The sequence below is a fragment of the Emys orbicularis genome, chromosome 12, assembly GCF_028017835.1.
Source record: "Emys orbicularis isolate rEmyOrb1 chromosome 12, rEmyOrb1.hap1, whole genome shotgun sequence".
NCBI classification, from domain to species: domain Eukaryota; kingdom Metazoa; phylum Chordata; order Testudines; family Emydidae; genus Emys; species Emys orbicularis.
Window position 1 is genome coordinate 18,837,722 of NC_088694.1, and position 17,007 is coordinate 18,854,728.

Here is a 17,007-nt window from a genome sequence, read left to right on the forward strand (position 1 = left end):
GTCTTTCCTATTTTGCATTCCTGCTTCCTGTCAGCAGAAATTATTAATATAGAAGTTTGCTCCCAAAATACACATTAGAAAATAACTGAATCACTGCAATTATTTATCCTTATATAGTCTGCCCTCTCCCCAATAATGAACTAATAATTGATACAATGACATGTCTAAAATAACAGACTCTTTATTACCTGCAATGATTAAATGCTTTTCGTATTTAACTTAAAAAGGCATTAAATACAAAGTTTAGCCTCCAGTGGGTAAAAAATCTCCAACTTCCTCAGAAAATCCTTCCCAAATTGTATTCATCTTGACTTAATCCAGGATCTACTGAGTGAATTAGGCTGTATTTGTTTTGAAAATCTATTTTATAGAGTTCCAGGGACTCTGTTTTCCTTAGGAAGGGCTTATTCTGCCTTTTTGACCAGGATGCCTGCTAGCAGGCTTCAGCCTAGGTCTCTGCAGGTTGTTAATGTCGTGAGGTACCCAGCACATATGACTAACAAAATGTAAATAAACACAGCTGAGCCAGGGAGAAATTGGAAGGTTTTCTCATTAAAGAAATAAAATAAACAGATGTCCTTAAGCACTTTGGCTCATGTTTGTCAAAGGAACAGAAAACTCTTAGATGTTTGAACAGCAGCAGTGATATAGGGCCACATCTCAAGCAAAAGAAGAAGAATGGGGGGTTGGGAGGAAATCCCTTGGCACTTTGAATTAACTAATAGTCCTCAAGGGAGAGCGCTTTTGATTTGAACCTTAGCAACTTCTACAAATAGTTTTTAACTGCCAAGTAATAAAATGGCTTTTTATTCCTTCTCAGTTTGTAAAGTAGTAAAGGACAGATCCAGCCTTTAGAACCATGAATCACCATCAGATTTGATTAAATCCCTATGGTGTTTCAATTGGATAGTAGCTTTGGGGGCCTGTATGAGCACACGGCAATGCACAGCACAAGCTGTTTTAGGCATAAAAGTGAAGGCAGAAAGAAAATCAGGGCTGGGATTTTGAAAGGGCCTTATGTACAACTGGTCGGAAGTTCTTGGATGAAATATTTTTTTCTGAAAATGCCAATTCCCTTTTGTCAGGAAGGTTTCTCAGGTCCAGGATGGAGTTTCTGGACAAAACAAGAGACACCCACCCACCCCAGGATAGCCAATAGCCCAGTGGTTAGGGTAATCACATGGGATGTGGGAGGACACCCACGTTAAACTCTTGCTCCAAATCAGGCAGAGCAGGAATTTAAACGCGGGTCGTCCACATCCCAGATGAATGGATTACTGGCTACTCTGGGGGAGGTCTCTCTCCCTTGTTTTTCCATGAAAAAATTAAAAAGATCTCAGGTTTGTCCCAATACGAAACCAAATACTGAAACCTGGAAATTCTCTGTGAAACAGAATTCTTGTTTTCTGGCCAGACTTAGTCATGAGAGAGTTAAGCATCTAATTCCCATGGAAAGTCAATGGAATTGGGCACCTAATTCCCCAAGGTCCCATTGAAAATGCCTTAAAGCTGCTGTTGGAGTAGAAATCTCAAAAGTCAATCAAGCATACAAGAGACTAGGAAAACCCAGAAATATACTGTAAGGGGTGGTGAAACTCTGGTTCAGGCTCTCCCTCAGACTTGAACCTTGAGACACTGTGGATACAGAGGATTATTCCCTACAGTATATTTCCTAGTGCTTTTCCCTTTCTAGTTTTAAAGTGTCCCAATGATGGAGCTTTCACCACTTTCCTCGGAAAGTTTATTCCACAGTCGAATAATGCTCACCAGGAAGACACTTTTCCTTTCAGCTTACTGGAATTCTCCGTTTGTTCCCTAAAGTTTCCTCAGTGTTCCTAAGTAAAGCTGGACCAAACATGCATAGTTAAACTGCAAACCACTTAGTTTCAGGGTTTTATTTTAAAACTGGAAATCTGGCCATGTTTGTCAAGGTGCAGTGAATCTAAGCTCAGTTTTGGGCAAACTTGAGCCAATGTATAGTTTTGGGTGGAAGCTGTATAAAACTCAGTAGGTTTAACCTCACTTCAACTTGAACCTGGTGATTCTAGATGAATTTCACTTTGTAATCCAGGGATCATTGTTTGAACCCAAAACACAGAGCAAGACAGCCAACCTTGCCTGTGTTATCTCATAAGATTAGTTGAAATTGATTCATTTCTGCAAAAATACAAGCTTTTGACAGATTGACATTTTCCAATGGAAAAACATTCAAATTAGAAAATTTCCAACCAGTTTTAGTATTTGCAGTGGTACAGATTACACCTGTTTGAAACTGGGGTAAATTCCTCTGTGCTTTCCTTGCCTACCATACGCTTTGCACTGGCAGTTGCTGGCTACTGATGGCTGGAATTGAGATAAATCCCCCAGGCAGATAAAGCCTGGGATGGTATAGTATAAGAAACATAGCTAATTTTAAATTCTCCCATTCTAAATAAACTAACCTCCAGAAAATGAGTGTCAGGGCATAACTGTTTCCAAGGTTTTTGTTTAAAAATTAGACACAATGTGCTCTGTTATGCATTTGCAGTGGTGTCTGTTAAAATCAAGTCAATCTGAGATGCTGACTAATTCCAGAAGTTAATGTGCATCTTACATTCAAATTTACAGATCAAAACCCCTTGTTGACTTTTAGACAATATTAAAGGGTTGATGAAGATCCATTAAAATTCCATGTTCTGGTAGCAACATCAGCTGTTTTCTGAAATTTTCAGTTTTGTAATTCAGTGCTAAAATGAAATCCATTCCATTTGTCCCCAAGGCTTGTTATATGGAAGGAGTAATTATAATATTAGATTCAGTTCATTAGTCACTTTTTTTAATGTTACAGTAGCACTCAGAGACCCCACCTAAGATTAGGGCACCATCATGCTAGGCACTATACTAACAGAGTAAGAGACATTACCTGCCCTGAAGAACTTAGTCTAAATATACAAAACAGAAAAAGTGTGGGAGTAAGGAAGTATTATTATCCCCTACTTAACATGCCAGCAGCTGGGTAAAAAAAAACATATTTAGTGTCCCTCTTTTTCTCTTTACCATTCATTAAAGAAGTGTTAGAGTGAACTATCAAATAATTGTGTTTCACTGCTACTGGGAAGGAATGCAGAAAAGACCTCTAACAACTGGGACGTGCAAATTAAAAAATCTGTTGACAATTAAGATTATAGAAGCTATGAGGAATGGGTTTAGAAATTTCCCAAAATTTGGGCATAGGGAGAGGAAAATAGGTCGATGAATTCTCTTGACAAGAGTATTTGCTACTTCCTTTACCAAGTATTAAATTAACAGCACCTAAAGAGTCACTTTTCTGCCCTGTGTCTGGTTATTTCAAACCAAAACTTGGAACGAGAGGCCAAACCTGGTAACGTATCATCCTCCTGTCTGAGACCTCTGCACTGAATTCAGCTAAAGCGCTAGTAACATTGCAATTGGTTTTAACTCACTTATTTCCCCTTGTGTTTTCCTCAGAGGCCTGTACTTCGGGGTTCAGTTCTTTACAGACTAGTAAAGAGTGCAATCATCCTTTCTACTGAATGGAAGCTCTCTTTAATATGTGCCTGAAGGGATTAGAAAGGCTGGGTGGGGTGTATATTAAGCCATAAAAATGAACTGCTATGTCTATTGAGCATTCTAGTCTCACAGCAAATACTCTACACCCATACTGTAAGCAGAAGCCTGTGGAACAGGTTTCTAAACTCTACTGAATACAATATTCAGGGTTAATTGAATATAGTGGTGGAACCTCTGCATCCAGGGGCCTCCTGCTGAGAGGCAAAGGGGTGGAGAAATTTTCTCCTGCTTGCCAGCTTCTTCACCACATTCAGCTAGAACAAAAACTCACTTTACCTGCACATGTAAGATATTTTGTTATTTTGATAGCTATTCCACTTCACAATGGGAATAGCAATGGCACATCCCCTTAATCACAAGCATGGCAACCGAGGACCTGCCTCTGTCCTGTCAGGCTCAGCTGGGAATTGTACCCTCAGCATATACAGGTCTGTCGCATCTTACGCTGGGGTTACGTTCCGCAGTCAGCGCGTAAAGCGAAAATCGCGTATAGTCAAAATTACATTGAGTGTAATGGCGGGTGGAATCGCCCGCACTACAGGTACAGTATTAAAATTGTTATTTTTCTCTTTTTTGTTGTTTTTGCCGACCGCGTAAAGCTGAAATCGCGCATGTTAAATGCGCGTAAGATGCGACAGACCTGTAAGGCTATCTTTTGACTTCCAGGATGACATGGTGACCTCTCCCAATACAGACACAACTCATAGGTGCACAGAAGCGTCCATTGTACTGCAAGTCTCACCTTTCCTACAGCTGCTCCTTCCCCAGCCCCTCTCTAAGGCATAGGAAACACTTTTTAAAAAAACTTTATCCCACCTGTTGACATTTGTTTGTGAAAAAAATACCTGGAAAGAAAGTAAAGGGAGACCTGGAGCTCACAGACCACTTTTGGTTTCCAACAGAGGGGATATGTTGCAGGGACTGCATGGGAAACCCATTAAGATTAAATATAAGGAGGCTGAATAGTCTGCTGGCCAGAGCAGAGGACTGAGGCTGGGAGATAAGTAGAAGCAGAAGTCCAGGCTCAGCCATTAATATGCTGTTTGACCATGGGCAAGTGATCAGTCCACCTTGTGCTGCAATTGTTATTATTATTTATTGCTGCTACGTGCTCAGTGCTTTCCAAACACTTCCAGAGGACAGTCTCTGCTCCAAGGAGCTCATTATCTAAGGAATGGCCTGGCTTTGAGTGGGATGTTCCCGCCTTATAGTTGTGACTTGGAGAGAATAACTAGGAGCTCCAGCATTAGATGTGGTCAGAAAATTTCAACCAAAACAAAGTTTTGATGAAACCTGGAAAATACTGTGAACTTTTTTTTTGTTTTGCAAAAGAGGTTTCGGTCAGCTCTACCCTACTAGTATGGTCAATGAGGTACTGCTGGTAGAAGTGTGTGCTTTTGGAGGTGAGAGAGCGAGGGTTCTAATCCCAGCTGCCCCAGTAGAAGAGGGAGATTTAATTATTAATGTGTCTGTCTAATAAGAGGCATGTTTATCTTTAATATCGATTATGGATAAAAAGAATAAATTTTAGGCCTGGATATCGGAGATTAATACTTTCTGTATTATTCAGGTATGAAATTTTGGAGCTCTATTCAACTCTGACTTGGCTACTTCTCTCATATTTGTGAATTCAACTTGCTTAAACACTTCTGGATTGGGTTTATTATTTAATGGTTCCCATGACAGAAGTTTGGTGTGTGATCCATTTCCCTTTTGACTTAGAGCCTGATCCAAAATCAATTTATTTCAATGTGGGTTTTTAGATCAAAACCTTGGTTAATCATCATTTTAGTTTTGAGCCATTTTCCTTATAGAAAAGTTCTATGGAATTCAAAAGAGACGAAACCAGTAGGATCTGTAGAAATTCAATGGGGTTCTATAAAAGTTATTCCAAAAATCTTTTAGAACTTAACAACAAAGGAGAGCCTTTCTAACAATATTTTTAACCATCCCTTCAAATTCTATAATTCTCTATTCTACAGAATGCTTAAGAACTATCCTAGGGAAAGGTTCTCACTTTATTTTCCATAGAGCATTTTCATACTGGACAGCCTTGTGTGTTTTCATTTTCCTATTTTCTCCCCTCAATCCCTTATGCAGGCAGGTTTTCAAAAGTCCTCAGGATTACCCTAACTCTGCCTTCCATTGAAGTGAAGGGTAAGACTCCCACTGAAATCAACATGAGTTTTACCACTGAAGTCAATGGGAATAGTTATGTCCATGGTAAGTGCTTTTGAAAATCCTAACCTAAAGTTCACTTTCTTGGTTCTCCCTAACCTTCGCATATGCTCTTTCAGAATATGCAGCCTATGTTCACATAGCCTCAATTACAGCTCCCTGATCCAGAGACGAGTCTATGTTGGCCCCAGTGCGATATGCTCCAGGTCATCTCATCTTAGTAGAGGATCTGTACAATGTAACTGAGCTCAATCACCACCATTGAATTACCTTGCCCCGACATACTTCCTGTGCCCAGGACGGCTAGCACAGGAGCTGACTTTGCACCAGCATTTCTCCATTAGGGAAATTCTCCATCAGCCATTTACCACCAAAACTCAATCCTCGGTATGATTGCACAAGTTTATTTTTCTCTATCTTGCCTGTTCCTTTTCTATTTTTTGCATGCAGCCAGGTGAGAACTTACACAATGTCTGCTGCAAATTGTCTCATTCATTACATTCAGTGGGAAAAGAAACGATTCCAATTGCCCTGTACAACATAGGCCTGAATAAATCCCTGTTCGAAAATGTGTGCTTGATTTTCAGAAGGTGCTGCTAGAAGTGTTAGTGGCATTCCAAATGCTGCAGTGGATTTCTGCACCACAAACACCATTTTATATCCTTTACAAGTGTGCACATCTAACAGCGGACAATAAATCTATCTCACTAATTACACATCCAGGTTGTTATAACCATCATAAATCAAGTACAGCTGGTAAAGTCATAAAATGATGTCAAATCATATTTCTAGTTTCTAAAGAGAAATAGGATTATTTGCCAGTCTCTCAATGAAGCTGCAATGTTAAAAGTCATATGCAGAAACAGTTGTCAAACAGGTTATCCACCTTTAATTAGGTAATGATATTGTCTTTTTCTCTCTCCTCATTTAAAAATGCTTGACATTATGTAACTCAGTCATTTGAACAAGAATTTATAATAGGAAAACTGCCATACAAATAAATGAGGTATAGGCACTATTATTATTAAGTACCTGCTATTTCAGAATTCCTTAGCAGCCAAGTTCAGTGTATTTCAAAGCTTCCTCTATTAATTACAGACAGGGTTTGCTAAATAAATGCCACCATCAGCTTAAACGCCAGATTTTCAAAGGTATTTATGTACCCTAAAGATGCCGACTGGGGCTAGTAGGCCCTAGGCCCTTTTGAGAATCCTACTATGTGCCTAAATACCTTTAAAAATCTAGCCTTAAGTGGCCATCTGAGATCGTTAGTGGGAAGATGCAATGCTACACTTGGAATGAACTTGGGTTAATCAATATAAAAAGTCTCTTAAAAAAAAGAAATCATTTGTCTGAGATTCTTATGAAAACAATAGACCAGCAGAAAATATTACTGTGTGCAGGCTAGCGTTACTGTTTTCTGGCTGCTGGATAAGTTATTTCTCCTAGGAGAAAGGCCTTGAAAGAACAACAGCTCAGTGTCCTATCTAGCAGCACCTGAACAATGCAAGCTTTTGAAGAAGAGGGGCTACATACAATATAAAGGGAAACTAAATTAAATTTTCACATGTTTGAGGGAAATACCACTGGACTTATTTATAACAAAATCTGTCTGAACAAAATGGGCAGCATCTGTTAGAAAAGCTGCCTTATTAACTGCCCCCACAATTCCCAATGCAATTTTGCTTGACAAACAATAATGTTAAAAAAATATGAATTAAATTTTACCTTCCCATATCTGGATGCAAAGGTTCCCGTGAGTAAGGAGTGAAAAATAATTATCGTCTCATCCAAATCCCACACAAACACCCGCTGTGATGAAAGACAAGGGGGAGGGAAAGAGACAAATACATTCACACGTTAAGCATTTTCAGGAGTGCATTTAATTAGGAAAAAATATTACGTGGCTACAACTTTTTTAAGGTAACAAAACCACTTTAAACATTGATCATAGATGCCTTTTTAAGGTTGGTAAAAAAACAAACAAAAAAACCCCAAACTCTGCTCTCCGATTCCATATATGCTCTGACAATCTGCTATCCCAATATGCATAGAAATCCCAGTAGGATATTATGTCAGGAGAGCAAAATAACAGAATCCAACGCTGCCTTAAAAGCCAGAGTGCAAAATTTTGCCTATGACAATTACATTGAGACAACAATCATTTTTCTTTTAAAACTACATCAGCCGTGGTGACTATAGGTCTCAAACATCTTGCCTATGTTTTGGCGCATACCATTCTCTAGTCTAACAGCGGATTATTTGTAAATCAACGTAGCAATTTCTCTTGGCTGGATTTACTATCAAAAGGAATTAATATTATTACCTCAATCTCATTGTCAACTGTAGGGGAAGGATCGTTGCTTCTTTTTGATCGGCCTCGTAACTTTCCATCAGACCCTCGGTGTTGCCTGTCTGTTTCTGTATCTTTTACTGGTGTGGTTGCATATTCCCCTATTGAGAGAAAAAGGGATCCCGCTGAAAGCCTAAAATTTGCAACCTTTCACATGTGGTTCTTGCGATACTTTTATGTTATCCAAGAAGTATCTTTTAGCAAAGGCGTGACAACTGCTTTGGTATTTGGTACTTAGTTATTGCACAAACCACTTAAAAAAAAAAAGTTTGTTCCAAAGGTTTGTGTTTGAATGGGTCAAACAATAGAAACATTTCACAAACATTTAAGAAAATATATTTTCAAGTTAAAAAAAAAAAAATACATGAGATTTCATTTTTTTTAAAATTTTCACACTTTTAAAAATCAGGGTTGTTTTTTGGTATTCTGGGGTTTCCTTTCTCCCTTTTTCTCTTTTCTATTGGAAATGGGGAAGTAAAAAAAACAAAATTTCAAAACATGATTTTTTTTCCCAACGAATTTTCATTATTAAAAAGGCCATTTTTCAACAACAAAAAATAGTTTAAAAACCCAGCTCTAGAATATTCCCAAATACATGTGTGTTTTAATCCAGTTTAGCTGTTTATCAGAGGACAGAAGGTACAGCAGTTTAGAAACACTTGAGAAGAATAAACCAGAGGTGAAGGTCACTGTGTAAAGTATCAATTGATAGGATTCACTTTCATAAAACTCTCTAGATATCACTTACGTTAAATTACAAATCCTTTTCAAACATTTTTCTTGTCACCTTGCTAACTTGTGGCCTCTCAACCCTCCTGGTACAGATGCACTCTTCTTAAGGAGAGTTTGGGTTGTTCCTAACAAGCCTCTTTGAAATCACCGTTTCTCAAGTAGGCTGAGATAAGATCTAAGGAATAGAAAATCCTCCAACTGCTTTTAGAGCAATCTGCGATCACTTTTTAAAAGCAATATTAGTTTATTTTTCTTTTTGAACAACCACAGATGTTCGGATTTGTTCCATAAGTCATCAGACCATACAATGGGCGTATATTGTGATCATCCACAAATTATGTGGTATTTTATATAAATGTTATTGCATGCCAATGAAAACTTTAGTGGAAAAGTGACATCTGAAAGCTGTATTCAGACAGTACATAGGAGGATAATGATCTGTCAGTAATTCCATAGACCGCTTGAGCCCTCAGAGTCTGAAAAGTAAGCACTCCAGGAGAGCCGAGATAATTTCAAAGGTATTGATGCCATATGTGGAATTCATAATTGACATTTAACTCAACCTGTTTTCTCTTGATTTTTTTTTTAAGAGAGAATCACTTGAATTCCTTTTAACATACTTACGAAGTCGGATATTACGTTTAGTGGTTAGAAATTAGCTAAAAACTAGAAGGAGGCTGCAAAGTTAGGAACTTTTTAGATTTTGGGTGTGTTTGGATATAGGATTTTGGGTTGGGCTCATCACTAATAAAAACTATCTGTTACCACACTAGCCTGTTGTTTAAAAGTCATGATTAATAACATTTTCCCTTTCTATACCATCTTTTATTTGAAAGTGTGAGACCACTCACACCAGGAACACATTTGAGCTATAGGAAGCAATTAAGAAATACTCATGAAAAGAACATGGCTTATTCTTATAGAGCTTACATTTTCTAAATTGTTCTCTAAATTTGTGCCTGCAGTTGTAAAGTCATCATCCTTTGCCCCCACAAAGGACATGTGCAAAATTGCAGGTGTAAGTAACAGAACTTTGCCATGAACTTTAATTTGCTGGTGTAAATTTATACGCTCACAAATCAGACAGCAAAGTTGTATTATTTGTGCCTACAGATGATTGAGCCTGTAAAACAGTGAATTGGTTTTAAATAATATAATGTATCCACCTACCAGACAGTGATTCTGTGCTTTGACTAGTGATGTTGTGTGAAGACTCTTGGAGAGAGTATGTGGATGTCGGGATGGCTGATGGACTGATGCTATTCGCCGATACATAAGGAGAGTTGTAGGAAGAGGTGTAATACTGAGAGTACTGGCTTTGAGGAAAGCTTGGATAGGACGAGTATTCCTTTGGGGGAAAAGAGACATGAGTAATCCTTCTGCATCACAGGCTTTTACTACACGGACAAGTGGGTAAGGTAATGCATGTGGCAGATACTTTCAAGAGTCGTGGGATCTGGTCACTTTTTCCAAAGAATCTTGTTCAAGTCACTTTGGTAGGTATTTCTGCTTCGCCCATGTCTATTTCTGCTTCATTGGCATCAGCAGAATTTACAAGGAGACAGGAGTCATAACAAGCCCTGCCTTTTTCTGTGGGATTCGTTCACCACGGCTGGCCCTTTCTGAGCACAGGGTGCAGCAATTTGATGCAGGGGAGTGATGTGAACTACTGTTTCAAAAGGGACTGAGGTGAGACAGGTGGCCACTGTAAGCAGTTCTAAGCACAGGAGTAATTAAAAGAACAGGTGAAAAATGCAGAGGGGGGAAAATCACAAAAATAGTTGCAATTTTCCTCTACCTGCTATCAAAGTTTTTGATCAGCTGTAGAACTGGTTACAAAATGAAAAAAATAATACCCAGCTCTTATAGAGCGCTTTTCATCACTAAATCTCTAAGCCCTTTACAAAGGAGGGTACCATTATCCCCATTTTACAGATGGGGAAACTGAGGCACAGAGGTGCCGTGATTTGCTCAAGTTTACCAAACAGGCCAGGGACAGAGCCAGGAATAGAGCCCAGGGCTCCTGAGTCCCAGTCTAATGTTCTATCCACTAAGTCACACAGAAATTTCTAGAAAATATTTAAAGTGTTTTCCAAACCATTTAGTTAGTGAATAACAAGGAATCCGGTGGCACCTTAAAGACTAACAGATGTGCCACCGGACTTTAGGTGTCTTTAAGGTGCCACCGGACTCCTTGTTGTTTTTGTGGATACAGACTAACACAGCTACCCCCTGATAGTTAGTGAATGAATCCCTAAACAATCTCCCCTTCCCAAAGGTAAGTTAACTACAGAGGTGCAGATGATCTTTGGGGGTTGAGGGAGGGGGATTAATCCCAATACACCTCACTGGAACTCAATTCCCGGGAGAGAAACATTTTAAGCAATCTTAGGCCTGAAGTTAATGGGAAGTGTCCATTGACTGATTCAGTAGGAGTTGGATCAGGCCCATCACAAAAGTATCACAATAATAAGTCCCTTTGCTGAGTTCAGCATACAGCACGTTTCTAGGCTCTCAACTGAAGTTACAGGGCCTCTCCGTGAGGGATGAGTGTACTGAATACTACTTACCACACTCTAGGATTTAATAAGACATATACATTAATTAAATGGACAGCATCAAGGCCAGGAGATCTAAAATAATACCTTCCAGCTGTGTTTTGCTTTTCAAGAGCACATATGCCCTTCATAGCCTCCCTCCATTCTGCCTATCTGTTCCTTCCCTGTGAGGAGGTGGGATATTGAAATACACAAGATTATTCCTCTCTGGGCACTTCAAAACATGATTTTTGTTGTTGCTGTTGTAAATTTAAGACCCTAGCATATTTACATCAATTGATCTGAATGGAGTGACAAAGCAGTACGGGGATGCAGGTACCAGTGCCCTCCAAGCCACAGTCTAACACACTGGGGTGGTTGCTGGTAGTGGTTGCTGGGGTGGTTGCTGGTGTTTGACTATTTATCACCGCTGTAGCCCTCATGTTGGGAGAGCTGATGAGGGTGCCAGAATCAGGAAAAGCAGTTTAAAAACACCATACTTTTATTTTTAAATTAAACAATAGTTCTGCTTTGGATATTTCAACCCTGAAAAAAACAAATCACAGGTTGAAGGTGGCCTACCAAAGGTTTTTTTTTAAACTTTAAGTCTTTGCCCATTTTTGCTTCTTCATGACATACAATGAAAGACTGAAAGGTGGAATTTTTTTGTTTTAAAGATTTGTCAAATTTTTTTTTTTTTTTTAACTTCAGAAATAGCAAGAATGTCAAACCTGATCTTCTCTGGCAGTTGTGCAGGACAGTGTAAGGGTCTCAGATGTATCTTGTGAGCTCTCACTCTTTAACTTAAGGGGTGGAATACTGAATTATTAACAAAGAGGCTTTCTCAGAAATGTTCATGCGACACTGATTTTAAATAGGTGTTAACTAAAAATCCCTCCCTCCCTCAACTAATCGTGTTTTAGGCTGATGTGATAATTCGACTAGTTCTCAGTCACCAGAGAGTCCTCAAGGGCAAACAGACCTGAGTTTCCAATACAAAATAAAGCTGAAAAGAAAACTAAAGCTTTTTTCATTTTTTTCTTAAGGTCTTTTTTAACCCAGCATTAAAAAAAAAAGGCACAAGCAGAATTTTTTTTCCCTTTTGCAGGTCACCTTCAAACTTCAATCCGGTGCATGTCTATGGGCCTTTACTGACCATACTGTTTTTCAGCAGAATATGAAACAAAGAAACAACCCACTATTGTTTTCAGAAATACAAGAGCCACAATCAACTCCTTGCAGGGAGGAAATTGGAATTTACTGTTCCTTGGTCTGCAAGGTGACTTGCTAAGGACAATGTCTTCATGTTTGGTCCAGACAAACTGAGCAACTGGCTATTAAGCAGCCTGAATTTTCTTATTGTGTGTGTGCCTTATATAATACACACACACACACACTATATGTGTGCAAAGGGGGAGCTCTCTATAGATGATGGAAAGACACTGCTTTTAAGAAAGCTATCATATGATACCATGGGCTCCCCATAAGAATTCTGAAATGCTTTCAACAGTGCAACCCAATTACTGCCCAGGTCAGAGAACGCCAGCGGTGAGAGATACAGTTTTGGCAGGGCTCCGTTGCAAAGATCCCCGCTGAGCCATTGCTGTGCATATATGTATCCATTTATTTAAAACAAAAAAGGCCAGATGTTAGGTCAATCACCAGGTCAGGTATCCATGGATATAGGTGGTGTCTGTGACTACATAGACTATTAACCTCCTTAAATACATGTGAAAATTGTGGCAGTCTCTCTGACCTGGAAGATCTCTAAGTCTTTAAAATAAGAGACATTGCAAATAACTTCTGAGGCTGTACCTGATGCACAGCGCTGAATCCTGCAGAATTGGTCAGGCCGTTGCCTCCTTGGTAAATCCCTGATGTTCCTGTGAAAAATAATATCACATTTACATGTAACAGATTTCCTAAAATCAATGTAACAGAGTATGCTTACATTGACAGTCACACAATGGTAGGAATAATACATTTATCCTACAAAACAGTATGTGGCAAGTCAAGAAAGCTAGGGAATTGCTTCTAATGCCAAGGTTTGGGCCACTGCTGAATTCAAAGGTAACCGCAAAATCCATTTAAAAAATATGTAATGGAGCCAGGAAGTAGCCGCACGCTGAAGCTGGAAAACTTGGTTGAAAACAAGCTTGCAACATGGGTCCTTGTGAAACATGATTTGTATTTTTCAAGATACATCAGCAAAGAACTTTCCAAACGTCTTCCTAAACTGTGCCTCTAGAGTTTACATCTTTTTATCCACATAAATACCTGCAATTGTACATCCCATCAGTTGTTTGTGCAAACAAAGATTTCAGGTGCAAGCCATATGCCCTGCAAATATATGTCTTGGTAAACCAAGTATACATGAAGTTTGAAAATTTGGACCTATATGCCTCTTTTCAGGGTTAGAATTTCATTGTCAAGGTTCCTGGGCAAGCAGTGACTGGAAGCATTGGCCCTGCTTAGTCCTTGTGTTACTAAGAAGAGGGATGGATGCCTCATATCACTCTTGCATAGTTTTCTCTGGGTGATATTTGCATCTGCTGCTGGGGGGAAGAGCTACTGCATCTGTGTGCAGCGATGGGCGGGGGGGGGGGGGGGAAGGGGAGGATTGAGAATTCAGAATGAGGACGGGAGGGGGAATTGGTCGTGGTGCAGAAACAGAATATCCTGAAGCTTCCCATCCCCTAGATTCTGCCCCCTGGAAATGTCTAGACTGTTATTTTAACTGCAGTCTACAAAGTTTCAGCTTCAGGAGCTCCCTCTTCAAATGATTGGAGAACCACATCCTGAAAGCTCTTCTTCCTTCAGTGTGTGTGGTGCGACAATAGCTCAGAACCATGTGGTTTGTCCCCTAATTTGTGAAGCAATGCTAGCTCCCAGAGCTGGTCCCAATTCTGCTTGTAAGCTACCCTCCTATCTAACACAGAGAGACAATCTAAAGAACATATAGTGCTCCATCTTGATGGAAACCGCCAGCCTCCAGAAAGCATTACCTTTTGTGACCCATTATCTCTGTGGCAGCCTCAACTTCATATTAGTAATGAAGGCAGCTGTGATCTGCAAGCTAGATGTTATTTTGTGCCCCTGGCAGCTTGTCACTGGTCCTTGGCTGGACATCATTTAATCACCCTTTTGTTTTATTAGGCTAGAACCTGAGGACCCTAATTGCAGATACACATAAGAGCGTCATTTTTCTTACTCTGGCTAGTGCCATGTGAATTGCTCTCTCTCTCTAACGGTTAGGATCTTTATGACCAGTGCTGCTCTAACCAGAAGTTGTAAACAAATGCCTCTCAATGTCTTCCCGTGGTGTGCCTTCTCCAAAGATTGGCTTGTTTGTTTTTATTTTAAGACCCTAGATTAGCTGAGGAATGGACAGCTGAACAAACTGCAGCCCGCCAAGTGCAGTCACAAAAGCACATGCAGTGAGAAATAAATCTCATGCCAAAAAGAAACAAGGAGGAGGATCTGCATCCAGAACTAATTTGTCGCCACATGTAGCCTTTAAAAGCCTTACCAAAAAAAAGTGGGAGGAGGAGGGGAGGGGAGGGGAGGGAGGATGGGCTGATCAAGAGCTAAAGTTTTCTTCCAGTGCAGCCCCCTGTAGAATGCCAGACTCTGCCATTTCTTCATCTGGGGACCATCCCCCCACACACAGACACACACTTCAGATGCCAGAGAAACACATCAGAAAGAACCTGCAGATATTAACAGCTTTTTTTGTTTTCTCGTGAAACAGGTCTACCCTTATGCAGAAAGAATGTCAGTGGGTAAATCAAAATCTAAGAGATTAATAGGCCAGGCCTGGTTTTCAAACAAGCAGTGCTGGTAATTGCATGGGTCCCTGGATACACTCAGTGGTCCAGATCCTCAGTTTGTGTAAATGCTTCAATATTCACTGAAGTCCACTGCTGAGGATCTGAAGCAGAGAGTCATGCCCTGGTGGCATTAGAAGAGGAAGCGTCACATGAGCAGATTTCACCTGCTACTAGTGGTTCTGGAGGGCATGGCAACTCACTGCCCCATCCCACCCTCCCAAAATGGTCAAGCCAGCCCTTCTGTAGCAGCCTGGAAGAGCATTTCTATACTACAGCACCCTCAGCTAGACATTCATCCCACACTCAGGTTTGTCATTTCTTCTTTGCACATTTTTTAAAAAAAGTGTCAATACTAAAAACAGGATGAATAGATTCCCGGAGTAACTAAGCATCTCTGAACAGATATGAAGGAGAGTAATAGAGCCCCAGTGCTTACAGGCAAATACAACTTTCACAGAACACAAAACAGCTCTTGTACACAGAGCTCAAAACAATACAAGAGGGAATTTTTGATCTTCCTCAACTGTCAGTTTAAAACAATCCATCATCCTTTATTAAAGCTGTCAGGAGGGGGATGAGTTAGCTCGAGGGACTCATGCTCTATGTGTAAATTGTGATGAGAACATGTTTATTGCTGTGCTACTTGCAGATGATACTGTACTTCCTGTTTTCCAAACGATTAGAGGTAATTATATAAAAGTCAAAATGTAATATGGGAATGAACTTGCATTGAACTTTGCACCTGCTGTGTAACCAAAGTGTGTGTTTGTGTGTGTATGTGGAGGAGGGTTGCAGGAGTAGTGTGTGGGAGGGTTGAGCTTCATAGCCTCCTATCAAATTCAAGACCAGATTCTACACTATGGATTAAACTACTCCAAAAACAGTATAGTGCAAAAAGAAAAGTGTTGGAGAGTTAATGTCTCTTTGAGGAACTCTATGCTCAAAACCACAAAAATATTCTGCACACAAAAGTAGCTTAGCAAGCTCTCTTCCCAGATGTGTACAATGCTGCTCCTTTTCCCATGGGATTTTAAAAGGGAAAACTTGAAAGAAAAAAATACTTTCTAATGCTGTAATTTTATCCTTCAGTGAATTTAGGGAAGGCAGAAAGTTGCTAGATTGACAAATCTGGAGAAATGAATGCAGGGTAGAGGCAATGGATGCTTCCCATATACATACACTGTCTTCTGTCAATGTGTCCCAACCGTGACTAGAAGCATCCACCTCTTGGAGAAAGGAGTTCAGTCTCCATTGACCATTAAATACTCAGCCTCTTTGCTGAGACTGCCAACAAGGGCAGTTCCTGCCAATTGTGAGAGAGGCAGAATTGACACCTGTCTACTGGGAACTGGACCAAGACATATCATCTCATTGCACATAAGCCAGCAAACAGATTTTCACTGGGTGATGTCTTTCACTCAGTGGGCTGGATATGAACCAGCGAATTAGCTCTGTATTCCATTCCTACACTCTTGAGCATCATTGTCTTAATTAGACCAAAGTTAACCATCCTGCTCCCTCTCCTATCATGTGTATCACACTGTATGGGTAAAGCACCCAATGGGTGCTCTGCAAATGCCCACTGAGCAAGGCCTTCTCCTGACACCCTGCAACTGTGGCTGCAGAAAGAGCTGGTTCCATCAGTAGATACACCTGGCAATGCTCTTGTGACTAGTGCTAACAAAAAATAATAATAAAAATGTCCATTCCGTTGATTCACAATAAAGACTTGAAATATCAAAAATGTTTATGGAATGGGAAGTTCTCAAAGATTTGGATAAAAAAGTGTAGACACATTGCATTTCAG

The 17,007-nt window shown here is 39.9% G+C and overlaps 1 protein-coding gene across 2 annotated transcripts in view; it reads right to left on the reverse strand.

Moving 5' to 3' along the window:
• The window catches only part of EYA2 (EYA transcriptional coactivator and phosphatase 2), a 98,721-nt gene that overhangs the window by 51,634 nt on the left and 30,080 nt on the right, over positions 1-17,007 (reverse strand). For both annotated transcript variants that reach the window (XM_065414284.1, XM_065414283.1), the window contains 4 exons: positions 13,186-13,253; positions 10,004-10,181; positions 8,075-8,202; positions 7,477-7,560 (listed from right to left, as the gene is read on the reverse strand). In XM_065414284.1, coding sequence (XP_065270356.1) covers positions 7,477-7,560; positions 8,075-8,202; positions 10,004-10,181; positions 13,186-13,253 — 458 coding nt within the window. The remainder of the gene's footprint in view (positions 1-7,476; positions 7,561-8,074; positions 8,203-10,003; positions 10,182-13,185; positions 13,254-17,007) is intronic.